Raw genomic sequence first — 27,960 nt, 5'->3', positions numbered from 1 at the left:
TTCTCCCCTGACTGGCTGTCGCTTTACCAGGTGAGCAACTTGGGGGCCCTCATAAATTATGGGGTCTCAAATTTGTTGATGGGCGTCACATTTTTAAAGTTTTGATTGATGGAAAAAAAATGTTATTTCAGTTTCAAATAAATGCGATATCTATTAATAAGAAACTTGCACAACACCAAAGCAAACTGAATCACAATACGTGAAACTTACCAATTTCAGTACCAATTTCCAAGACAGAAATTCTTAAGTAATTACCATGTTAACAACCTGGGACAATGTGTCATTCAAGTTCATCTCAAATATGCTCAATTGGATTCGCGCAACACTTTTGGCACAGTGGCTGGGTACATAATTGTCATTAAAAACACTAAGAGAGAGAAACTTACATTCAGCACTATTGAGTGTTCAATAGTTGAAAGTAGCCATCCCCATCAAGGTACAAGTTCATTGTTGGGTGGACTTGATCTGCAACAATGCCTAAGTAAACTACAACATTCCTTTAGAGTGATCAAGGGAGCAAGGGTGTATAACAGGAGAACATGCCCCACGCAGGGGCAATGCCAAATCCAATCAGTAAGACAGGTCCTAATAATGTGGCCAGGCAGTGTATTTCTGAATATATAAAAGCTGCATCTCCCTGTTGCAGGTCAGTTGACCTGTGCACCCCTGCTCTTGGACAATGTAAGCCTATAGCACTGCTATAGACTTCTCATGTTGACTCAGTGCCACCCTGGCTGCCCATGCTGGCCCTGTACTCTGCTGACAGTGTGATGGCAGGTATTTGAAATGTTTCGATCCCTGCACACGTAATAAAGTGCCCCCTGTAAGTGCCATTACATGTTGGCATGTATACACCAAGCTTAATGAATGGCATCTCTAATATCAAGTTACTCTGTTTACTGTACTTGCTAAGCGATTCACATTATCTCTCTCAAAATAGAGAGGCACTTGCCCTCTGTTATTTATAAATGACCGCCGCATTACCACAGCGATCCAGTGATTTGACTGTCATGTCCAGTCTTTTGAAACTACATCAGCAGTAAATCTGTAACGGGATTTAGTATTTTTCAATTACTACGCTACAGCTTTATAAAGTTTCTACTGCTTTACTACCGACAACTTGTGTCTGGGACCGCGAGATCAAGGCCAGACCATGGAGTTGACCTTCAGCACAGGAAGTGATAGAATACCAGGAAGATTCAGTGTTAACCTTCCAAAGTTACAGCACTTTTTTTCAATTGCAAATGTTTACATTTATAATTAAAAAAATAAATAAATAACACTTCCCCTTTAACCTGCAGACTGCAGATCCCAGAATCCTACTGGATAAAGATGTTGTAGTGCAGTTGAGAGTTCGCCTGCAATTACTGTATATGCAAAACACAATCAGTACCTCAAACTGGAACTCAATTCAGGAGAGAGATGTAAAACTAGATGAATCAAGTTGGTTTGACCTGCCGTTCAGAGGTCCACATTTATGAGATTTAAAAACAGAGGCTTACCCCATAGGGTATAATGGTCCATTGAAAATCTTTCGATCCCACATAGCGATAAACATTTAGAAAATCTGATTTAGGTTTCGACACCGGCTGAATTTATGAGAAGGGAACTAAATTAGATTAAACTAAACGTGGCCCCAGTTCACATGTTTGCACAGATTTTAAGCAAGGAGGCAGTGTGGTCCAGTGGTTAAAGGCAGGGCTTGTACCCAGAAGGTCACTGGTTCAGATCCCGCGGATCAATGTCCTATTGTAAGTGACTCTGCAAATAATGCACAGTTCACAGCATACCTCTGTAAAGCACTTTGTGATGGTGGTCCACTATGAAAGGCGCTATATAAAGATGACGAAAGATAGAAAAAGCTTGATGCTGGCTTTCTATGCAGCCTTCTATGTAACCTGCAGGACAGTGGTCAGATCATGAGGAAAGCTATGAAGAGTAAAGGCACAGACCTGCTCAATACAGACGTGCTCAAATTTGTTGGTACCCCGCCACAAAAAACAAAGAATGCACAATTTTCTCTGAAATAACTTGAAACTGACAAAAGTAATTGGCATCCACCATTGTTTATTCCATATTTAATAGAAATCAGACTTTGCTTTTGATTTTTTATTCAACATAATATTGTAAATAATAAAACAAATGAAAATGGCATGGACAAAAATGATGGAACCGCTAACCTAATATTTTGTTGCACAACCTTTAGAGGCAGTCACTGCAATCAAACGTTTTCTGTAGCTCTCAATGAGACTTCTGCACCTGTTAACAGGTAGTTTGGCCCACTCTTCCTGAGCAAACTGCTCCAGCTGTCTCAGGTTTGATGGGTGCCTTCTCCAGACTGCAAGTTTCAGCTCTTTCCAGAGATGTTCGATAGGATTCAGATCAGGACTCATAGAAGGCCACTTCAGAATAGTCCAATGTTTTGTTCTTATCCATTCTTGGGTGCTTTTAGCTGTGTGTTTTGGGTCATTATCCTGTTGGAGGACCCATGACCTGCGACTGAGACAGAGCTTTCTGACACTGGGCAGTACGTTTCGCTCCAGAATGCCTTGATAGTCTTGAGATTTCATTGTGCCCTGCACAGATTCAAGGCACCCTGTGCCAGGCGCAGCAAAGCAGCCCCAAAACATAACCGAGCCTCCTCCATGTTTCACTGTAGGTATGGTGTTCTTTTCTTTGAAAGCTTAATTTTTTCGTCTGTGAACACAGAGCTGATGTGACTTGCCAAAAAGCTCCAGTTTTGACTCATCTGTCCAAAGGATTTTAGAAAATTCCAGTCTGGCTTTTTTATGTTTTTCTTTCAAAAGTGGAGTCCTCCTGGGTCTTCTTCCATGGAGCCCACTTTCGCTCAAAAAGCGACGGATGGTGCGATCAGAAACTGACGTACCTTCACCTTGGAGTTCAGCTTGTATCTCTTTGGCAGTTATCCTTGGTTCTTTTTCTACCATTCGCACTATCCTTCTGTTCAATCTGGGGTCGATTTTCCTCTTGCGGCCGCGCCCAGGGAGGTTGGCTACAGTTCCATGGACCTTAAACTTCTTAATAATATTTGCAACTGTTGTCACAGGAACATCAAGCTGCTTGGAGATGGTCTTGTAGCCTTTACCTTTACCATGCTTGTCTATTATTTTCTTTCTGATCTCCTCAGACAACTCTCTCCTTTGCTTTCGCTGGTCCATGTTCAGTGTGGTGCACACAATGATACCAAACAGCACAGTGACTACTTTTCCCCATTTAAATAGGCTGAATGACAGATTACAAGATTGGAGACATGTGTGATACTAATTAAAGAAACAAATTAGTTTGAAATATCACTATACTGCAATTATTTATTATCTTTTCTAAGGGGTACCAGCAAATGTGTCCAGGCCATTTTAGAATATCTTTGTAGAATAAGCAATAATTCATCTCTTTTCACAGCTTCTTTGCTTTATTCTATGACATACCAAAGGCATGCAAGTATACATGATAAAATAGCTTTTAATTTCATCACTTTTCAGGAGGAATGAAGCATTATTTCAATGAGCTGTAAGGGTACCAACAAATTTGAGCACGTCTGTATATCCTTAAACTGAGAGGCCCCTCCATATGTTTTTTGTTAAACCCCTGGTATAGCCATATAATACACTGTTGTGGTGCGCATTTTAAGTGTCAGTCTCCTGAATTGTAATTTATTTTTTAAATCTTCTGATGTTGCATGACTCAGCTGTTCTGTGTCATTAATAATGCCTCATGCTCAAAACATACATGTGGAGGACATCTTTCTAGCCACGCTATAGAAACACTTTGCATTTAAAAAAGAACAATGCGTCCTGGATATATTTGAAACATCTGCCACAACACTGTCAATAAGTGCAAGTACCTGCTCTATCTATCAGTCAGTCTTAACCATAGTGACTGATGGAAATGCAGCTTTTATATATTACAGAATGTCATGTGTCAAAACAAACAAATCCATCATCTGCTAGAAGTCTGTTATGTAAAAGTGTGTGCTACATATGACATGCATTTTAACCTCTGTAAATAGAAGTTTCTTGTTTCCGAGACCTGTGCTTTTTACCGAGTTCTGACAAGTAAAGGAATGCTATAAATAAACACATGATGGCATATTGCTGATAGATTGTTTTTGTAATTATTTCCTTGTGTATTTCACACCACATACTTTCTCTTTAGTACCAGTAAATACCTTTTAAACAGTTATTACCACAACTATGATAACTGAAACAAACAGATGGATAGATATAGAACAGAGACAAACAAACAGCTTAACTGGAACTATTGCATCACCCATAACTAAAACACTGAGTAGTGTTGACTTCATAAATATGAAAAGAAACTAAAATTCAGTGACAAACTAGAAGTCTTTCTTAATTTCTTTGTAGACTTCTTGTCAAGACATTTGCTATTTGAGTTTCTTTTAGTATTTGGGAACAGTATATCCTGTAGCACCTTTGCTTTTTACAGAAACTTTACTGAGCAGGTAACAGTAACAACCCTTACTAAATGAATGGCAGTACAATGGTTATGTACAAAGGCACCTACAGTAGATGTTCATTCTTGAACACTTAATCCAGTACGGTACCGATAGAGTATATTACAGTGATGTGCAGTTAGGTTTCTCAGATGGCTACCCCTACAGTATCTATACCTTGTTACTAATTGCCCAAAAAGAAATGAGTCTTACTTTTTCCAACCAGGCATGAAGTCCCTTCTCCTCCTCTGTCCCTTGACCTCCTTTGCATGGATATCGAGCTCTGGTTTGGGAAGGGGTGCCGCTCTGTTACCAGTTTTGTGGTTTGAAGTTGAAACTATACAATCAATTGTCCATTTGCATCAAACCTACTGAAATAACAATAATAGTAGTCTATAGTATACATACAGTTTACCAGGGGGGGTTAGAACAAACAGGGAGTACAAAGTTAAATAATTTTCTCATCCACGTATCATTCCTGGTATTTGGTTTCCAATTCTTGTTATGTTTCCGTTTTTTTAAGCTTTTTTAATTTTTTTTTTTATAAAATTTGAGCTGTAGCAAAAATGAGTTCCTCACAAAGGTTTTAGCATCAACAGTGTGAGACTAAAGGCAAGTGTCTCACCTTCTACACCTGCGTGAGCTTTCCTACTGACAATTGCATTGTGATGAGCTAGTTGAGTTAATAGCTGCTGCTAACAAGATGCAATGAAGCTTGCACATGTGTTGACACTAATTATCAAATTAGTTTCACTCTCTTACCTTTGGTCTCAAGGATGATGCAAAAAGCCCTTATGGGGAACTAACTAGAAGCATAATTGTCTTTAGCAGAACGAATACTGCCATGAACCATGCTGAGCTCAAACTTAAAAATAAATAAGTAATGATAAAGGGAAATAAATCAAGCACACCAAATACCATAAACGATATGCAGCTGAGTTATTATTTTGCACACCCTATTTATTAACTGAACCAACTACAATGAACTCATGAAGTAAGAATGTGTGTAAGCATCCAGCTCACATGCTTTGTTGTACATTGGTTTCTATGAAAGCTTAACTCTTAAACTTACGGTCTACTTGTGTGAGTAATTTGACAATGTGTATACGCCTTTACAATGGTGGGGGAACAAAACCTGCACAACAGCAGAGGGTAATAAAAAAACCATCCAAACTCCCATACAGTCTTTTAAAGAAAACGATTTCCTTGTTCGACAAACACCATTCGAGTTCGCATGCATTTTCATGCAAGCCATTTGTATATTATAGGGCCATCTCCAAGGCTGTGTGGTTGGCCTACATTCCAACAACCGAGTACCAGGGATATATTGGTTTGTAGGGCTGTGATTGGAATATCAAATACGAGAATGATGCAACTGTGGTACTATTGTTCTAAAAGCTCATACCATTGCCACTTAGTACAGAATCATTAGTTAAGAGAGTCTTAATATCTACATAAAATAAGTACAAGAGTTCTCTTTTCAGTTTTATTTGTAAATGTATTTTTATGTTGACCAAAGGAAATATATATATATATATATATATATATATATATATATATATATATATATATATATATATATATATATATTGAATTGTTATGTTATGTACACTTGTTTACAGCTTATATTAAAAATTTACATAATCACAAAGATTTAAGATATGTTATTAGAAGATTCTTTTCATATAGATGCCACTATGTACAGTTTGTATTTATTATTATTTACATACATTCATAGGATGTGAAAAAATACCTGGTATTACAAGCTTTTTTTTTTTAAATATTAATTTCAAAATTGAATGGAATGAATGCAATGCGATATGGCATACTGTATCCATACATCACAAGTACACACATTATGCTACACATATATATTAACATATATGTTCTTCATAGCGCATACATAAGATACAGAATTGCAGTGTTTTATTTCAGGGCTGTATAGGAGACTATACACAAAACATTGGCACAGCATTCTACAGTCATGCCTCAGTTTTAATAACCTAGCCTTTAATTCTCTACTTTCTGTCACATGTTATTATACAGTATTGAGGTTGGCTGTGTTGACAACTTTAGCACCATGCTTTCCAGTTAGCATTGGCATCTACAAAGCCACAACCTCGAAGCTAAAACCTCATGTTATAAAAGCTGTACAAAGGCGTGTAGGTCTTCTGATAACAAGATTTTATGATCTGAGGCAGATTTGTTCATGTGAAGAACTACAGTTCCCTTTACTGTAGTATTGCATATTCATGAAACTGTTCAACATAAGCCACTGTTCTTTTTTTTACAATTGACTACATTCTGTAGTTTGTTAACTGTGGACAGACATGTCAGCTGCTTACAATACTTCCTGACGTGTAACAGAGATGATTAATGCACCATCATTCTGGATTCCAGACATCCAGAATCAGTACAGATATGGAAGATTCAAGGGACAGGACAATGAGGAACTAGGGGGAAAGCCCAAGCATTGGTGCTGCCACCCCAGAAGGGGCCGTTGCCAAGACGACATAGGAGCAGTGGTTAAATGAAAAGCCGGTAAATAAGAAAAGAATGCTGATAACCTCCTATAGGATAACTTGGCAGGTTAGAGTTCAAATCGATTGAGGGCCATTGTCCTGACTCTAGTATCACAAATAGCTTAAAGTAGACATAGTTTTTTTTTTTTTTTGTTTTTTTTTTAAACAACAAAATACAAAATAATCTGTTCTTCATTAATTTCCAGGAAACCAGCTTTATCATTTAAAATACACTTTTTCAAAAAATAAAACACTATTTTCTTTTACTGGGGGAGGACGGGGGACGGGGGGGGACGGACAACAACAACAACAGCGTACTCTGAAACGTGTTCATAAACACTCACGCAAACATAGCATCAAGTAACAGTATTTTTTGCTTGTTGGACAATAAATTATCACAGTACCACAAAGAAGTGCTTTCTGTTTCTCTCTCTCTCTCCTTGGACGCTGTCCATTGTAAAAGACAGGAACACAGACACACAGTTACGTTGGGTCAATTTGTTGTGCGTACTGTCCGGTTACTTCGTGGAAAGCGATGGACTTTGATGTGTTTGGACAGGTGGTCGCTGCGGGCAAATTTTTTCTCGCAGACTGGGCACTGATAAGGCTTGACTCCAGAATGTGAGCGTCGGTGTCTGGAGAGCTCGTCCGATCTGGAAAACCTGGACCAAAGAACAGACAGACTGATTAAAAACTCAATTTTCAATAGCACTTCAAATGTAATGACTTTGGAATGTTACTTTGGAAAATGTCTCTATAATTCAAATGTAATTTGACTTCTGACCGAATTAATATTGAATTCCTAAAGCAAACATTTCACTATTTCAACAGGAAGAACAATGAAGTCATAAGGGAGACGGTTTTAAGATAAAGTTCAGGGTTAAAATGTCATACTTTGACTGCAAATATTTTATCGCCAACATTTATCTACAAACAACACAGGAGTTGTTAAAAAGTCTGCTAATAATTCAAGCTGCTATTAAGGCAAGTGTGGTTCTGTTGTTCCTGTCAACAAAATTCAATACTGTTTGGTCTTGAAATGATAAAGCCTGTTAGGTGCAGAAGCTAAGCAAGGTTGACCTGGTCAGTACCGGAATGGGTGACCTCCAAGGAAAAGCAAGTGCAGTGTTTGAAGCAGTATTGGTCCCCAGTGTCTGGTCCAAATAATAGTCTGTAACAATTCATTGTGTATCAATGAATCGTGATACCTCCTTTACAAGATATATTGTATTGTAATAGAGATAAATATATTTTGTATTGTAATACAAGACCAAAAGCACAAAATAGCTCATTATAGTTCACCAAATGGTTTACTGAACATGTTTTATAGTTGTTATGAATACATATACTCACTACCTCATTTAATGTTTGCCTTTTAACAAAACAGTCCGTCATTACATTTTGTTTATTGATGCAAGATGTTTATTTTCAGTAGATCAAACCTGCTAAATAAGTGTCTTAAACAAAAAAAAAAAAAAAAAAGAAAAATGTATATGTGCAATCTGGCTGTTTACTCAGACATAGTCTGCAGAGTGCTGTGCCTTTGCACATAGGCACGATACACTTTTCAAATTGTATTTAACATGTCTTAAAACAGCAATTAGAGCCCCTAGTGGAATAATACTCGTATACAGTACCCTGAAAGGACTTAGGAAACAGTGTGTGTCATGTGGCTATGCCTAAATTAGTTCACCAAGTAATGCAACACTGAAGAACTATTATTTTTCCACTGGAGTCTTCAATTTGTGTGTGTCAGTGCACTGAGCTTTTGTGATCTGTGCTTTAAAATCTAAATTAAAGGTACGATAACTACAAACACGTGTGATGCTCCTTTCAAGCTAATGCTAAATCAGTCAGTGATTAACCCTCTCAGTGCCACGCCTTGTCATTGTATTGTCTTCCCTATGCCAAGAGGTCTTGTAATAAATATTCTGTTATAAATAATGGTCCCGTTTTGATCTAATCTTGTATTTAAAAAACACTGAGAAGCACAACCCTTACAAATGTCTTTCATCCATTATAATCTGTATTGTACTTCTCTGTAAATGCTGATTCTGAACCTGAAGATGCAAAACATCAGACTGGTCAAAACTGCAAGTGAGATTTGCAAGCTCATTGCAAGCTCCATGTATGCTAAGTTTAGAAATTAGATGATATCCACAAAACACAGAGTAACTTTATATGTACAGTAAATAGCCTCTTTGATTAAATCTAAAGAAAATTCAGCTAGAAGAATGTTGTGTTTTTTTCTCTCAACGTGAGGTATAGTTTCTCTATTAGAAACCCTGGCCGTGTCTCTCTTTAGAGGAAGCTGCAGTGCTGGCATGCCTCTGCCTGGGTCATGGTTACTATTCAGAACGTCGGCTTTGTTAGGTCCATTTCCAAGACTATTTCCTTCTCAGCACAAACTCGGTGCGAAAGCGAAATAGTTCCTTTTCTTTCCACTCCAAGTATATCTGAGGCTATGGCCTGCTGTCAAGCTGCTGTTGTTCTAAACTTACAGATTCTGTGACAAGATGCTGGAATTGGCTCTGTTACAGCTTCACAATACCTGATGAGAAAGTAATTACTAGCCTTACAAACAAGTTTGGGATATCATTATAATATCTGTGTATTACCCTGAAGAACTCTAGCAGTATTAGGACTGCCCGCATTTGTACTGTGGCCTTACCTTTTTGTGATGTGTGCAATCAAGTGATTCTTATTGCAAACATACTGTGTAATGTGTTTCAACTTTTGACTTTGCTCTGAAGTTCAAGTGGATTGCCATAGATATAGATGTCATTTAGGCTAGAGCAGCCAAAATGCCTTTAGGAAAGTATCTGCCATTTTGGATCAAGTTTGCTTTTGTTTTGCTGGCAACACACTGCTTTGCACTAGATGCTGCTTATTAATATAAAGACATTTTAGATGATATAGCACACAGCTCCTGAACTCCTAGTCAAAGCACCCCTTATACAAGTTTAGCAGAAGAAAAAGCATAGCAAACTGTAATAAATCAAAGTGACCAGTTAAGCATTGTAAAGCACAGACTGGTATGGTAAAGCATAATAAAGAACATGGCAAACTATGATAAAAGCATGGGAAAACTGAAACATTACCGTGGTAACTTTTATAAGGGACACAAAACACAACATTTCAGTAGTTGCATTAAGAACCACTCAGAATGATTGCCAACATCTAGCAAAGTTAGGGGACAGTACAGAAAAAACAAAGACAATTAAATTGAAGCTACTTGCTCTCTCAACCACGGACAACCTTTACCCAATCATTCATAAACCTGCAAACCTTGTATTTTTTATAGTTTATTGATGATGTGTCAATAGATCACCCTTGTAATGAAACAATGAATTTGGGATGATCTGGTGATAAGCTACACGTTGTGCTGTCAATGTTTGGAAATTGAAACAATTTAAACAAAAACTGTCCATTATGCACCCCGATCGTTTACACACTATCTTGCTAAATGATGTTGCTGCAATGTACTGTACTTTCGAATAGCTAAGTGGAAAAAGTCGATACCACTTCCTACATGGATAGGGCTGATACGGAAGCAGTGTTAATTTCCTTATTTGTTTTGTGCTTCACCCAAGACCTGGTGTTATTTTAAGGTGGCCATCAGCTCCAGTGCTTCCTGGTGGTATCTTGAGCACTTCAACCAATACCAGGGGTGTTAGATTTCACTTAATTGCCTGAATGCTTTAACTATAATAATAAATGGGGTTTTAATCTTGATGGACTGCTAAATAAGGTTAGGTAGTCCAAAAATCTGTTGGTAAAACATGTAAAGTTGATATTTTTGTTATCATAGCACACCTGCAGTTTTCTATTCACATCATTTAGAATGTATTTTGTTCACGTGCTGGGTTATAATCATGCAAGATCCCAAATTTCTCCCAAAGTAATTTAAGTGCCCATCACTAGTTTTCTACCTGAATGCTGTATTGTGATTGTAGCGTTGAAACTCAAGGTAACGCAATAACTGTGTTTAAACAAGTGTGCAGCAAAATGACATTCAGATAGGAATTTAGAAATGTTCCCCAAAGACAATCCTCACTGTAGTGCCATTACTTAGAATGATTTATAATCTAGTATGTGAATTACAAATATCACATCCTTGTCGTGTTAACAAAAATTGCATAAGTACACAAGAGACAGCAAAAGCACGTACAAAGAAAACTGTACAAGCCAAGGGGTGTCCTCTAATGTTTTTATAACTTCTAGTCATAGTCAAGTAAAATTCAAGCAAATAACAAGAAATGGACTACCATATTAACTAATGGACAGGATTCACAAAGTGCACACAAACTGTCCCTCAGTAGCAGTACTATCCAGTTTTCTGTCATCTCACATTAAAACTGGAAGGACGCTAAAATGTTTACCATAACACATTAACCTCACTGCCATTACTGTGTAGGCAACTGTGGCAGTCTGGCTCGCAGTGGTGAGGGTGATGACGTCACGGACCAGGAAGTAACTGAATCACAAACAGTGGATGGGCGGGTGAAGCTGAGTGCAGTAGCACTCAGCGTATTTATTAACAAACAAAATATTAAACAAACCAACAAAACACAAAACAAAAGGGCACGAGGGCCAAACGAATGAACAAACAAACAAGTAAGTGACGTGCTGGGTAATCCAGCACGTTTTAGCAATTGTTTTCCAAATGTGGCTTTCTCTCCTCTCTCCGCTCTCCCGTACTCTCCTCTCTACACTCTCAACCCCAAATGCAGAGAGCTGCAGGTTTATATACTCTGGCCGAGGGATTAACTAGTTGGTAATTATCTTATTATCCCCCGGCCAGAGTCTGCACGCGTTTGGTAAGGATGCATGACTGTCAGCTATTTAAGTAATCAGTAGCTGATCAGCCATGCATCCTCACGGGGTTTTTAAATAATAATAAAAGACGCGGCGCTTTTACCCACGCCGCAAACAAAAATACAAATAATAATAAATAGGGGCGGGACACTCCGCCACACATGCCCCCCCTTGTGCGCAGCACACATGGCCCCAACGGCCACCTCCCCCCTCAGTCTTAAAGTCCCGGAAGAGGGGGAAGCAAGTTACTTCTGGGGGGTGGCCATGGTGGAATCTCTGGCACCCCCCCATTCTTCGTGGCCGGCAGCTCCCTCTTCCGGGGCTCCCGCCACACTCTATCCTGCCGCGAAAGTGCGGCTGGGGAAGCTGGTCTCCTGACCTCTCCCCCCTTCTTCATGGCCGGCAGTTCCCCTCCGTGGGGCTCCGACCACATGATCTCCAGCCGCGAAAGTGCGGCTGGGGGAGCTGGTCTCCTGACCTCCCCCCCTTTCTTCATTTCTGGCAGCTCCCTTTCATGGAGCTCCGGCCATCGTGTAGCGACCCCAGGCGAAGCAGGATCCCTGGCGACCCCAGGCAAAGCCGGACCCTCGACGACCCCAGGCGAAGCAGGATCCCTGGCGACCCCAGGCGACGGCAGCAGCAGCGGACCCTCGGAAGGCGACGGCAGCAGCAGCGGACCCTCGGAAGGCGACGGCAGCAGCAGCGGACCCTCGGAAGGCGACGGCAGCCGCAGCGGACCCTCGGAAGGCGACGGCAGCCGCAGCGGACCCTCGGAAGGCGAACTCGGGAGGGGAGCCCCTGGCCATGGAGGCGGCAGCGGGAGCTCCACTTCTCCCTCGTACCCTGTGTCCTGTGGAGAACAAAAGGCAGCCCCAGGCGATGCAGAACAGCCATCCCCAGGCAATGGCGATGGTGGGAGGGGAAAGCAGTCCTCCCACAGCGGCTGAGACGGAACCAGCAGGTATTTACCCTCTGCTGGTGGAGCTGGGAGTGGCAAGCAGTCCTCCCACGGCGGCTGAGGCGGAACCAGCAGGTATTCATCCTCTGCTGGTGGAGGTGGGAGGGGCAAGCAGTCCTCCCACGACGGTTGAGGCAGAACCAGCAGGCATTCACCCTCTGCTGGTGGAGGTGGGAGGGGCAAGCAGTCCTCCCACGACGGTGGAGGCGGAACCAGCAGGCATTCACCCTCTGCTGGTGGAGGTGGGAGGGGCAAGCAGTCCTCCCACGACGGTGGATGTGGAACCAGCAGGCATTCACCCTCTGCTGGTGGAGGTGGCGGAGGCAGAGGCAGCTCTTGCTGCTCTGCTCCTGGTGATGGTGGAGACAGAAGCAGCTCCTGCTGCCCTGCTCCTGGTGGTGGTGGAGACAGAGGCAGCTCCTGCTGCTCTGCTCCTGGTGGTGGTGGAGGCAGAGGCGATGGGGCGGATGCTGGCCACTCAGAGGGAGGCTGTGGCGGTGCTGGCTCCCTCTGCTGTGGCGGCTGGGCTGGCGTGTGCCGTGCTCCCTTCAGCAGCATAAATAGAGGCTGCTGGGGAACACCAGCATCCTGCCCTTCTCCCCCCCAGAAAAATTCAGGGGGTTGAGCCTGTAACTCCTCCCCTTCTGGCTCTTGGGACTGCAGCTTGGGTCCTAAGGCTGTGGAAGCGCAGACTTCCACCTCTTGGGCTATGGACGCACCGACTCCCCCCTCTTTGGGCTGTGGACGCACCGACTCCTCCCTCTTGGGCTGTGGACGCACCGACTCCTCCCTCTTGGGCTGTGGACGCACCGACTCCCCCCTCTTGGGCGTAGGACGTTCGGGCTCCTCCCACTCGGGCGTAGGACGTTCGGGCTCCTCCCACTCGGGCGTAGGACGTTCGGGCTCCTCCCACTCGGGCGTAGGACGTTCGGGCTCCTCCCACTCGGGCGTAGGACGTTCGGGCTCCTCCCACTCGGGCGTAGGACGTTCGGGCTCCTCCCCAGGCTGTGGAGGCGAAACCAGCAGGCATTCTCCCTCTGCTGGTGGAGACGGTAGCGATGGCTCCTCTCCCTCTGATGCTGGAGACGGTAGCGATGGCTCCTCTCCCTCTGATGCTGGAGACGGCAGCGATGGCTCCTCTCCCTCTGATGCTGGAGACGGTAGCGATGGCTCCTCTCCCTCTGATGCTGGAGACGGCAGCGATGGCTCCTCTCCCTCTGGCGCTGGAGACGGCAGCGATGGCTCCTCTCCCTCTGGCGCTGGAGACGGCAGCGATGGCTCCTCTCCCTCTGGCGCTGGAGACGGCAGCGATGGCTCCTCTCCCTCTGGCGCTGGAGACGGCAGCGATGGCTCCTCTCCCTCTGGCGCTGGAGACGGCAGCGATGGCTCCTCTCCCTCTGGCGCTGGAGACGGCAGCGATGGTTCCTCTCCCTCTGGCGCTGGAGACGGCAGCGATGGCTCCTCTCCCTCTGGCGCTGGAGACGGCAGCGATGGCTCCTCTCCCTCTGGCGCTGGAGACGGCAGCGATGGCTCCTCTCCCTCTGCTGGTGGAGACGGTAGCGATGGCTCCTCTCCCTTTTGTGCTGGAGATGGCAGCAGCAGGGTCTCTCCCATATCCGCAGCCAGGTAGTTGAACACCATGGCTGCGATGTCTGGGAGGGAAGCTGGGTGGTGTTGCTGTTCCCAGGCCTCCCAGCGCTCCCCATCTCTTGCCCACAGGAGGTTGATCACAGCAGGGAGGGCGTCCACGATATCCCTCTCAGGCTCCGCCAGCCAGTCCCAGATCCCCTCTGAGGAGAGTGGACCAGTCCGCCTCAGAGGATGCAGAGGCAGCTCCTGCTCCTTTCCCTCGGACGGTGGTGGTGGAGGTGAAACCAGCAGGTATTCTTCCCCTGCTAGTGGAGCCATGGGCTGTGGACACTCGGCCTCCCCCCTCTTGGGCTGTGGACGGACCGACCCCTCATCCTCCGGTTCCTGCTCTGGGCCATCCTCCTCCCATATGTGCGCAGGATGTGCGCAGGATTCAGACTCCTCCCTCACCTGCCATGGAGGGGGTTGGTCGGGTGCTACATGCCCAACCTCACCAATGGCAAAGCACCATTCCTCACCCCTCAGACAGGTGAGGCAGACGTCCAGCACAGCAGAGACCCGGCGGGACTTGCGACCAGCCCCGCGCTGTTGCACCTGCTGCTGCTGTTTCCTCCTTCCCATTATTTAGTTTGGGAAAAAAAAAAAACGAACAAACAAAAAAAAACGCACTTTTCTGTCCTGGTCCGGCTGTTGGAGGCGTTGTTTGTCCCACGCTGGACACCATATGTGGCAGTCTGGCTCGCAGTGGTGAGGGTGATGACGTCACGGACCAGGAAGTAACTGAATCACAAACAGTGGATGGGCGGGTGAAGCTGAGTGCAGTAGCACTCAGCGTATTTATTAACAAACAAAATATTAAACAAACCAACAAAACACAAAACAAAAGGGCACGAGGGCCAAACGAATGAACAAACAAACAAGTAAGTGACGTGCTGGGTAATCCAGCACGTTTTAGCAATTGTTTTCCAAATGTGGCTTTCTCTCCTCTCTCCGCTCTCCCGTACTCTCCTCTCTACACTCTCAACCCCAAATGCAGAGAGCTGCAGGTTTATATACTCTGGCCGAGGGATTAACTAGTTGGTAATTATCTTATTATCCCCCGGCCAGAGTCTGCACGCGTTTGGTAAGGATGCATGACTGTCAGCTATTTAAGTAATCAGTAGCTGATCAGCCATGCATCCTCACGGGGTTTTTAAATAATAATAAAAGACGCGGCGCTTTTACCCGCGCCGCAAACAAAAATACAAATAATAATAAATAGGGGCGGGACACTCCGCCACAGCAACAAACAGAAATAAGACCTGAAATTGCTGAAGCTAAACCAGTAAGATTATCCAATTAACTGTCAGAGTGTTGGGTTACAAAAAGTTCAGGCCAGAACTGAATTACATTAATCATGCACAAAGATTAAAGTTTATTTACGAATCGCAGCATGATTAAAGAAGAAAAGGCTGTATTGGATTAGGTGGTTGATGACTCTGTTCCAGTTTCTTTTTGAGAGCTTCCTCAGTCCCTCCTTGTATATTTTTTACACTTTTTTTTCAGTTGACTGTTGGCAAGTTCAACCCCTTCTCTCCAGTGGGTTCTGCGTGGCTGAGTGAACCGATTTCTCTACTGCTTATATACCTGACCTACTAGGGTTGAACAATAATGAAACTATTGATCTTACACCACGTTTTAAGTCCCAATAATTGCGACGTTCTCCTTCCAGTTAGCAGTTCTGTCTTTCTCACACACTCTGCATAAACGATCCGAATGTATCAGTGTTGTGTTTTTATGATTTTGCAACCTTCCAGGACAACCCTTTTCACTGTCTCCTGATCACTGCTCAGTTCCCCTGACTTTGAAAGCTTTCACTGACAGTGCGACACACAGAGCAGCCCTCTCCACCATGCTGCTCTGCAGGCGTGAAACACAGAGCGCTTCAGGTAACATGCTCACAGTTTAATTTACTGTTGCCTTACGATACTATGATTCTTTTTTCAATCATTCTGAATGATTCTTATTGCAATTACTCAAACATTGTCTTTGTAATAAAGTGCTTTGACTATGACTTCATGAGCTGCCACAGACATGTGGAATGTTGGCTAGATCTGCCAGTGTCTTTATTTTAGCAAGGGCCAGAACCATCTAGTGCAACAACGGTGTGTTTCAAGCAAAACTTATAGAACCGGCTCTGAGCTCTATAAAGACGCTTTGGCTGATCTCGCACATATTAACTTTGACAGGCAACTAGAACTGGAGCCTTAAAAACTCTAAGCTATTGCAAAAAGAAACACTCTGAATAATTGTAAACACCATTAAAAGGTAAAAGGACCGTTAAAAAAAAGAAATGAAATATAAAGCTACTTACTGTATTACTCTACTTACTATAGGCATTGTGAGTGTACCTTTCTTTAGATGTACATATATATATATTTTTTTACCTGACCCGTTTCAACGACACAGGCAGGCCAAAGTAAAGAAAATGTATTGGAAATTAAAGAACTGCAAAGCAATAGAGAAGCAGTAAAAAATAAAAAAGCACCAATAACAGAAACTATGAAATGTAAATTAATAACAGGCCTTAAATTTAATATTAAGGTAATAAAGATTTCAGGGTCTTTACACCAAAATGAAACTTGCAGTGTTTTTTTGGTTTTGGTAAAACTGTTCATTTGTTTATGTTGAATAGTAGTTCCTGGCTATAATATCAGTTTTTGCACATTATAAGAGACACCTGTATATGTGTTATACAACTTATTATAAGAGACATCCCTTCTGAGGCAGCCAGAACTTCATGAGAGAATGTCTATTACACAAAATATATTAACATAATAAATCACTACCATTGCCAAAATGTTAGTTTAATGACAACAACAACAAAAAAACTGTGATTGAGTGAAGTTAGATTCATTTTGGAGTTTGTTTTTACAATCTTTATCAGTGCTTTACATTCTTTGATGTGATTTACCATGCTACAGTAAACTTCTTAAGAGTTCTAATGAGCTGTTATCATGTGGTCACTGTAATAATACTGTAGTAATTAGATATACCAGTCACGTGGTCCATTGGATATGTCTAATTAAGCTCAGGCGTGACTAATTATTTTTCATAGTTAAGACTGGAATGGCTTAAAATCGCCATGCAATGGGAGTCTTAACTGTTACCATGGGGTTGTCTGTGGAAACACGGGGTGCTAAGGAATAATACTTGGTTTGTGAACACTGTGTTGAACTTACTGACCTCCATCCACAGCCTGGCCAGGTGCATGCAAAGGGCTTCTCTCCTGTATGCCTTCGCAGGTGAGCCTTCAGGTGGCTGCTCTTGGTATACATCTTGGTACACCCTAGGAAAGTACATTTGTGCATTTTAATAAGTTCCGCTGCTGGGTTCTTCTGAAACCTCTGGCCCATGAGGATCCCAACCTGGCCCTGACAACCATCTCCTGCTCCCACAGGCTTTGCTGCAATGGGAACCGGGGCGATACGGACAAACTTGGGTGACAAGTTGAGGTTAGCAGACTGCACCATCTGCGGCACAAGAGCGAAGGTCTGTCCCTGGATGTTGACCAGCAGCTGGGCGATTTTAATGTCTGGCTGCGGAGGCTGTGATGCCACGGTTGGGCTTTGTTCCTGCTTAATTTGGATGGGCTGAATCTGAAGAATGACTGGGACCCCGCTGTCAACAATCTGTTTTGAGACCTCTTCCTTTTTTGTGGTGTCGCCCGACTGGTCGCTTTTGGTTTCACAGACACTTACGCACGGTACAGTTTGGTCTCTCAGCTGCCCTGCAGATGATGTTTGGTTGTCACTTTTTGTACAGATGACCTGGTCGCTAGCCTCTTCCTTGAGGGCCATCTCCATGTTTTCTTCCAGGAACTCTTCAATCTCTTCCAGGGTGGGCTGAAATGGTCCAGATTCATCCATTTCCACAGAGAAAATCGGAAATTCAAAGCTCTCTTCCTTCACCAATGGATGAGATTCCTTCCTGTCCCACAAAGACCCTTGGACATTCCCCAAGGTGGCCTGGGACAGAAGGTAGTCTAAGATGCTGTCTTGACTTTCAGCACTTGAGTTACTCCCACAGCTGGAGCTGAGTACCCGAGAATCAGGGCTGGAGCATGACCCAAAGCTTGAAGAGTCACTCAACTCATCCTCGGAGAAGGGGGAGGGCAGCATCTGGTACGTGCCAGCATCAGTCACCATGTCACACAGGTAGCCCACTGGAGAACCAGTGGGGGGAAAAGCCTCCTCTGCAAGCAGAAAGTGATCCACCATTCCCGCTTGATAACCCTCGAGTCTTGCTGTTTTGGACCGACAAACACAAGCCAGGCAGAATATATGAAGAATCAGGTGCTGTCCAAGTTTGAATAAGCCCACCTAAACAAGAGGCAAAACAGGAGCAATTACAATCTATCAGTATTACATCTTTTGGCAGCTCACTAACTGAAATTCATTGACACAGCAGTTGCACAATGGCAGCTCAATGGATTTTACTAAGGGGCAATGGTAACTTGGCCAGCTACAATAGTATGATCCATTAAGTAGAATGGTACCAATGTTGCAGATCCAATTATGAGAACCAATGTTATTCTATTGTGGTGCCATCATTGATCTGTTCTATAGAAAACCTGTTTATGCATGTATTACAGTAGTTTTCCAATGGTACTTTTCAAGCAGTTCATATGTACAATTGTGTACTTTATCATGAATTGAGGATTACATCATTAGAATGAAATTGCGTACTGTATTTTGATTCATGTATTTACATTAGAATTCCTAACACCTCTTGAAAAGCAGAAATACATTTTCTTAAAAGGTATTTCCTCCCTCATGTAAACATGTGGAAGGTAATTAACTCAGTATGCTCTACACTGTATTAATATGAGTCATGCACTTGAAAAAAATTACAAGACATGATGTATGAAACAGTTCATTAATGAAATATACCTTACTAGGCAAATGACTTTCACTCGGGCACAATAAGACAGATAATAAGTACAGTACACCTAGGCCTACGGAATTTGACACCCAGTTGCTATACATTATTTTGTGGCACACTGCCAGCATTGAGGCAACTCTTGCTTAACATTTGTTTGAGGTATTGCCCAGGGATATGACTCCATAAACTTCACAGTAACCCTAGCAATAGGCTTCTGTATAATTTTGTGTGCTTTTGTGAAAATGTCAAACCTATCTCAGTAAAGCTCAAATTAAACCATTAAGTGCAGAAGCTTTGCATCTTTGGAGGCCTGGACTTCAATTTTGACAAGTTGAATTAGTTGTATGGGCTCTCAAAATTAACAGAAATTAATAAATAAAATAAATAAAAACGAATGACTATACTCATGCAGGATTTTTAAAGAAAAAAAATGGCTATATAAGACATTGAAACTGTGTTATGCCATTAACACCTCAATTTAATGGCACATGTTTATAAATATCTGAAAATAAAAGTGAGAGACAGTCTTTTTCCGGTTATTTAATCTTAGTTATTCAATCTGCACGCGTGTGTGTGTGCATTAAGAAGCATGTGACCTGGGAACTTCGGTGTGCCTGGTCTTAGAATGCTTGAATCCACATTCTTCCCAATCGCTGCGAAATTTTTGACTGTGAAAACAGGCATAGGTTGCCTGACAGTAAAAATCTTAAAACACTAAAGTTTGACTACCAAATATTCATATTCCAACCAATCTATAACACTGGGTTTAAATAAAACATATATTCAAACCGAACATTATATCTTTTCAGTATGTAGGCCTACAATTCTGCTTCAATAACCTCTGACAAGGTGTGCAGCGTCGTTGACTTTGTTGAGTATGTTATTAACACAGATATTATTTAGCGAGTGTGTTCAAATCTACCATTACGGGTCACTGGCACTGCTGCTGTTGCTGCTTACAGGACAAACATATTTCCACGGCAGGTTCAGATTAAGGTACAAGGTCGAGGTGGAAATAACTCAACCTAAACATAGCCGTCCTGCAGTCAATCCTGTACCTGCATAAAAATGCCTCTGTGCTAAAACCTTATGGACAGACAGAACATGCAGTTAAATTTGCTTAATAATAATAATAATAATAATAATAATAATAATAATAATAATAATAATAATAATAATAATTCAAACTAAGTTTAAGTTTTAGCTGCATTAATTTAGCGCTGTAACTAGTAATGCGCTATTATACAGTATATTACCGCGCACATGCAAAACGATTTAAAAGTCATTGCACGCAACGTGCTTTCACAAGCAAACTTTCTATAAAAGTGGAAAACAGTCTTATGGAACATGCATGCCTAGCTTGCGGCTGCAGGCTAATGAATTGGTCCGATTGTGTCGGGTTCACTGCTTCGAGCCCCCTCCATTGGCCCCTGCGCAGTATTGACCGATAGTAACCCGAGCAGGCACTGTCAACATTATTAGCATAACACAATGCATGAGGTATGCATAGACAATTTATACCATATAAAGCAAATTTAAGAACGAAAGCCCGATCAAAAATACTTTTGTAAAACACATTTTAGTGTAATTTTCTTTTCTGCATTTTGAATGTAAAATTATTAATATATATAAAAAAAAAATTTACATTCAAAATGCAAAAAAGACCCCAAAACAGTATTTGTTTTTCTTTTACTTTATACAAAACGATTTTGAAAGATAAAAAAGCATGTATTATTTTATTAGTATAAAAGCAAAAAAAAAAAAAAAAAAAAAAAAAGCGCTACCTAACATTGTAAACATGTTTTTCTGCAGCCTGTACTTGACCCCCGCTGGATCAATGTACCGTTAGCCATATGGAAAATAATGTAATTTTTCTCTAGGATATTTTGTAAAAACACACATTGCAATACATTTACATTGTAAACATTATTTTAAATCAACAATAATTAGTCCTGGAACAACCTGTGTGGAACTGTAAACAAAAAATACATTAAAAAAAAACCCGTATAGCTAACAAGTTCTTGTTTGTTTTTTTTGTTTTTTTTTATTAGGATACACGAAGAATCGTTTTTTGTTTTTGTTTTTAATAATAATTCGAAAACATAAGTTGCAATTATGTACAAAACATATTTTTGTATATATAATTCTACAAAATAAAATGTCTATATCATTAACCCGCCTTTCAGAAATAGTTAGCAATTATTTTGAATTTTTATCCATAAAACGTGAATGGCGCAAATTCAGTAGTTACAGTACAACAACGTAAACATGTTTTCATCTACCACGCAGCATGCAGCCTTATGCCTGTGGAAAATATTATTTGCAAGATCTCTTTAATCAAAAACACAAAGCAAACAAAAAATATATATGTTACTTTCGCCCTTACCTGCAAAATTAACAAATCCCTTTAGCCCAAGTATAAAGTGATTGGTCAGTGCTATGAATTTGTCCTTGAAATAGACTGTAGCAATGGCACAGCACACACCGTGCTCCTCGCCTGTATAGTAGTAGTATTACTGTCACATGACAATTGGTGTAGAGTATAAGAGTAAAATTAGGGGGTAGGTTTGGGGAAGGCTCGTCTCTGTTCCGTGATCTGATTCGTTGGCTGTTGAAAGGGGGCCGGACTGCACATTTGTCGTCAATGGAAGCATCTGCAAGCGCTTTTCCCTGCTGGTCTCATACCAACTCGACTCGAGAATCTGGACTCTATCAGGAATCTTAAATTAAACAACTTTATATAACTATTGGGGACTCAGAGCAGTTTTAACTACTACTCCTACCTCTACTACTACAACAGCTATAGAATGCATATTTATAAAATATACAACAAACATATTCTATGTCAAGTAGTTAGAACGCCAGTGGCGAAACTACTGTAGTTTATGCAATGCCCATTTGTTCTACGTTGGAGTCAGATTCTACTTGGAGCAATTGATACTTTAAGGTCCAGCGTGGAGTGAATGTGGAGTAAACAAAGAACAAAAATTAAAGGAATTAAGGAATATATTACGTTTTCGCTAAATCAAAAATGATATGCATAACAGGAACACATGCACAACTGAAACGAATTATTTTGCACTAGAAACGCGTCATTTGAAACACAAACTCGCATTTAATAAACTGCACTAATGTATTTGTTTTCAAATTGAGCAGTCCCTAATTACAAGTTTGACCATTCCCCGCCCCCCGCCAAAAAAAAGGCAGGAATTTAAGTAGTTTGTAGAAAGCTTCATTTTATAACAATTTTAAAACATTTATAAAAAATAAATAAAACTCCAAAGGTATGTACAAGAACATTCCCTGATCTAATGATATTGGCAGTGCAAAGGTTCTCGAATTAGGAGTACTGGTGGCAATGTGGCAACACAGTATTACAATTCAATGCATAGCGCAATTATATGAGCCATTACACACTGCTAATCCATTGCAGCACAATGATGCCATATCTGTGCCACATAAATGAGGTTTTCATTGCTGTGATTTGCTAACAGTTCTGCTAAGGTAATAGACTGCCACGGTATCCAAATATTCTTTGCATACCTTTTTTTCTACCTGGTAAAAAATAGATTTCCTCCTCTACAGTTGGCTGTCCCATCTCTGACCTCAGTCCACCATATAGGGCACCCTCTGCTCATTACTGAAGCCCTTCTGTTCACCTCTCCAAGGTTGCAGGTCTGTATTAGTTGCCAAATAGCTCTCACTGCAGTATTTCCATGCCTCCCAAATAAAACTAGAATGCTAAAATAGCTTAAGTATAATAATTAACTATTTTAAAAATGTCTAACCTCTTATTAGCAACATTCTCAAAAGCTGTTTAATACTTCTGAAATACATATTTGAAGTAGTACCTTTGCCAAATGTCTTATTACCTGTAGTTTTACTTTAATATTGAATTTGTGACAGCTTTTTTGTTTTATAGCAGTCATCCTCAAAGCTAATATTATGCCTGCAGGGTTGTTCCTGCAATGACAACTGATGTAATCTGGAATTCTGCAGTACTGACACGGTAACTACTTGAACCCCACCTGCATGGAACCACCTAAGGTCAAATACAGAATGTTGCTGTGGTGTCGTAATATCTGTTGCACAGGGTGTGTTGCAGTAGGTATCTATTTAAGTACAGGACAAGTACATTCACATTTTACCAGTAATGAGCGAAGCACATTGCTGTGCTTTTTAACAGAGAACATTCCACCAATACCTGATGTCTCGAGAGCAGACTGAAGTAATGTGATGTCTTATCCTGGCAACTGTAAGACAAGCAGCTGTATATCCATGGAGTGAGGGAGACCTCTAAAGCTGTGTTTGACAGCTTAGCCACTAAAAGCCCCTGTTAGCTGCTCCCCACTTAGTCTGTATCAGAGTCCACATTGGGTTGTTGTTAAGCTGTGTCTTACAAGTATTCTCGCTGCACTGTTCCACATCACCTTTCAACTTTCCCTCATTATCCGTGTGTACCTCAAATATTTGCTTCACAAAGCCTCTGTCTGGCCTTCACAAATCTTAAACTTTATGACAATCAATCCAACACCATAAAGGTTTGCTCTTTTTAAACCTCTGCACAGTTCAGACTCTCGCCTCAGAAAAGGAGCTGTACGTTCAAAAGGGCATATTCTTACCTGATCCTATCGGGATACTGTACTGAACTCTGCTCAGCTTTTTGAAAATCTAATTTTATTCACAGCACATAAAAATGACAATCAACGTGCAACCTGCAGTCGCTTTCATCAGTTCACAATCACTTTGATCTGTGCTGCTGATGGAAATGAATGAGTCCAATTGATTTCAACGTACAATAGGTGCGTTTGTAAACTCGACCGTACTCTGTCTGGGCACTCTCTTCAGTGTGGATTTCTGCGTGGAAGCTTTGGCGGCAGAAAACGAGGGATGTAATATGGGTGCTAATACAATGACAGTAGGGGCACTACTGGAAGGCAGGCGTTTTTTTTTTTTTTTTTTTTTTTTTTTTTTTTTTAATAAATACGGCTATTATTTATTTATTTACAAATGTTTTTTTTTTATATAATATATATATATTTTTAATATTTATTTTGTATTTATGATAACATTCAAACGAATGAAAGCCCCATCTCCCCACAAGTCACCCACCCCACCCACAGTGACAGCTCACATGGCTCATATTGAAAGCGCTTTGAAAATGTACCTCTAGATGAGAGCTGGAGCAGAGTGCACTCTGAGACCAGTGGTGCACAACTCAGGTCATGGAGGGCCGGTGTCCGTCCTGGTTTTTGTTCTAATCATACTCTAAATTAGTTAATTGGACCAACTAAGCTTCCAATAAGGTCCAAGGTACTTTAAGGTGCAGCTGGAATAAAAACCTGCAGGGACACCGGTCCTCCAGAACCAAGTTGTGCACCACTGCTCTGAGACCGTGCTCAAAGAAGAGTTCACGAACACCACCAGAAGGTGCACAAGGAGATTACCCGCTGCTCTGAGAACGAGTTTACAATCACTCGATATGTCACGCAAGGGTTAATTCATGAAATTTGAGGGGCCGAGGGTCCAGTTGAAACACCATTGTGTAAAGTTCAGTCTTATACAACATAAGTCATGTTTGTACAGAATAATAAGCACACAAACACATTATTTCTGTTATGGCTGTTTTTGACTACATTTTTGGAATTTTTTTAAAATTACATCCTTCTTGGTAACTCCCCCAGATTGAATTGCACTGGTAAATAAGAGGAGACATTGTGCAAATTAGGCTAACAAAACAGGAAGTAGTCAACTATTACACTATAATAAAATGATATTTTATCAAGCCTCCACTTGCAGTGTTAAAGCTATTTTGGGAAGCAACAGCAAATAGCTATAGACATAATTTATATATAATTTTAGTTTCCTTTTGGAGGGTAGAACATTACCTTGTGCTCCAATTATATTAGTGAGTCTCTAAAAACAGCTACAATCTGACCTAGTTTTTCTGGGAAAGTGGGAAAACATTTTTTTTTAGTTCTTGGTGCAGCAGCACAAGAGTTCAAGGACCTAACCCGATAAAGCATGAATGTATCCCAACAACATGGTACGGGGTTATGGTGCTTGTTTTCAAGTTCTTAACACCTTCCAATAATACATTTCTGATGCCCACAACCTCTCAAATAATGTGTTTTGGATACCGCTTAAATCGCCCCAAAACTAGGTTGATCCGGTCAGGCCAAAGTGAAATCACATGAAACTCAAATCGGACCAAAGTCATGTCAGACTACAATCAAATCAGAGACAGTGAAGCTGGCTCAATGTTATATAGCAGAAGATTACTGTACTTCAGAATAATAATAATAATAATAATAATAATAATAATAATAATAATAATAATAATAATAATAATAATATATTATCTTTAATATTTATTTATATATATATAAATAAATAAATAACTAAATAAATACACGTTTATTTTCTTAGACACCTCAATTATCATGATTCCTAATTTGTTTGTATTTGTACTAATGCATTTATAAAAGACTGGAAGGTGGTTTAAGAGACTGCAATGCTAGTTAAATAAACCAAACGTTAATTTTAAGTCACTTACACTGAAAATATATCATATGGGTAGACTGCTCACATTATCCTCTGAAACTCCACTGCAGAAAGAGGCACCCTTCCCCCTACTTTGCCTAATACAGTTATTAGACAGATTATTTTTTTTTTCATAGACAGTTGCATCCCCTTTAATAGATTAAGCACTTCTCCCCTTCTGCTCCCTAATTCTTAAACACCCCAGATGAACTGTGTAGGGCTGCAGTTTAGCTTACGAGAACATTAACAGAACTGGCATAGCCCTACTCACCAGGCACCTGGCCAGCAGGGTCCGCTGTAGTGCGGTGAGGAGAAACAGTCCCTGATGATTTTGTCTAACCCATGCCTGTGGAATCCCCAGTGATGGTCACCCATCTCGTGCAGTCAGGATGTGAACCTGCACTCCCCAGATCGTATGACGAACCCTGCATACCATATGACTGTGCCTTTACCAGATGAGCCACTTGGGATGGGTTATTGTGCTTATGGATAGATACCTTTCAGAATGTCACTCTGCAGCCATCATCTTCAACGAAGGCTTATGACACAGTGGTCCTTGATTTCCTAATTGCAGGTGCAGGGATATGAGTGCTAGTCACCCACTATATAATGTCTAATTGAAACACTGATCATTTTTCTACTTTTATGGATAACAGTGCAATGCCTTATATATTGCACAGTGACGCATGGCTCAGCTCCTGTATGTGCCAACTGTGGTTCCAAATATATCCTAATAAAGTGGCCTCGTCCTGTATATAATGCACAGAATTGTATCAGTTAAGGAGGGTTTTTTTCAGTCCACGCTTGTTATGACAGCATGTTATTTTTGGAACATTATCTGTCATGTGACCGAAAGCTGCATCTAATTAAGCCACAAAGAACACTACATTATGGGATGAGACCATAGGTTAAGTCTTTCGTTTGCTTTTGTTTTTCTTTGAAATCACAGACAATGCACAGAAAACAGTTAAGCGTTCTGTTAGCATTCAGTGAGTAATTCAGATGATCCAGTCATACATTAGTACAATGTTTATGTGAACCCTCCAAACCAGAGTGAAGGATGTAACATTCAAACGAAGGAAAGCCCCATCCATTGGGATTTAATATTGCATTTAACTCAATCAAGGTTCAAGCTTTGCATTATTATAATACAGGGTTGTAATAAATGTAAATTTGGGGGTACATTTGCACAGTAATTTCCTCATGCTTTCTTCCATGCTTATGTGATATATTTACCATGTTTTTGAATATGTTTTACCATACCTCTACAATACATAACTATGCTTTATTACACATGGGGAATTTTTAAAAAGGGGATGGGCCAGTAATTATTGTGATTATAGTATTACTGTGACAAATTACTACTTTGTAGGCAAGGAATAAACAACACCCAAATACTCAACAGTGCTAAATTTAGAAATACTAAAATGGAATGAATTCAAGACAAACATTAAGAAGTCTTTCTCATTGAAGACACTGAGGAAGACTTCAGGTTGAAACGTTTGTATTTTAATTTATTAAGTCCTAACTGCAGTATGCAGCACCATCCTTTCCAGTGCTTTATTAGGGGTTTAAATAATGTATTTAAAACAACATGATGTTATTGCCAAATGCCTCTTCTATTCTACCTCTTAGAAATGAAACCATGTCACTATTAATAAAAACCGACAGCTGAATGCTATGAATGGATGCGATGAAAAATGATTGTTTTATATAGATCATAAGAATTACAATAAGCACACAAATGCACTGGAAGTAATGTATTTTCAATTCCAGTACTTTTGGTTTGTAAGAAGTGCTCTTAAAACATGTTTTCAAAGTGACTGCATTTTTAAAAAGGAAAACTACAGATAAAAGTAACAGGTAACATTCCAGGGAGAGAGGTCTGCCTCGACAGAATGTGGTTGGTACAGTACCCAAGGGCAGATGAATGCAGTTGTTTGCACAGCAATGGAAATGTTTTTTTTAGAGATTATGGTATATTGAGCGTCTGCTTTATTATGACAGGAAGTTAGCACATGATCAGGCATGCATTCTAAAAAGCCTAAAGCCAGCTGTTTGTTATAAAATGTGTGGAAAAATATGTATCAGATAGCTGCGATAGTGGGACTAATTGGAGCTGTTTTTAAGAAATG

The 27,960-nt window shown here is 41.0% G+C and overlaps 1 protein-coding gene across 2 annotated transcripts in view; it reads right to left on the bottom strand.

Annotated features, from left to right (window-relative positions):
• The window catches only part of LOC117962328 (Krueppel-like factor 15), a 117,571-nt gene extending 95,779 nt beyond the window's left edge, over window positions 1-21,792 (bottom strand). The window contains exons 1-3 of one of the 2 annotated variants that reach the window (XM_034903599.2): window positions 21,669-21,792; window positions 17,585-18,720; window positions 6,069-7,655 (exon numbers count right to left, since the gene is read on the bottom strand). In XM_034903599.2, coding sequence (XP_034759490.1) covers window positions 7,487-7,655; window positions 17,585-18,618 — 1,203 coding nt within the window. In that variant the 5' untranslated portion in view covers window positions 18,619-18,720; window positions 21,669-21,792 and the 3' untranslated portion in view covers window positions 6,069-7,486. Of the gene's footprint in view, window positions 1-6,068; window positions 7,656-17,584; window positions 18,721-21,668 lie in introns of those variants that run through there. The other variant, XR_009308850.1, reaches the window with a different exon arrangement.
• Window positions 21,793-27,960: the final 6,168 nt, after the last annotated feature.

This window comes from Acipenser ruthenus, chromosome 25 (assembly GCF_902713425.1).
Source record: "Acipenser ruthenus chromosome 25, fAciRut3.2 maternal haplotype, whole genome shotgun sequence".
Classification (NCBI taxonomy): Eukaryota; Metazoa; Chordata; class Actinopteri; order Acipenseriformes; family Acipenseridae; genus Acipenser; species Acipenser ruthenus.
This window is presented reverse-complemented; position numbering and strand designations above follow the sequence as displayed.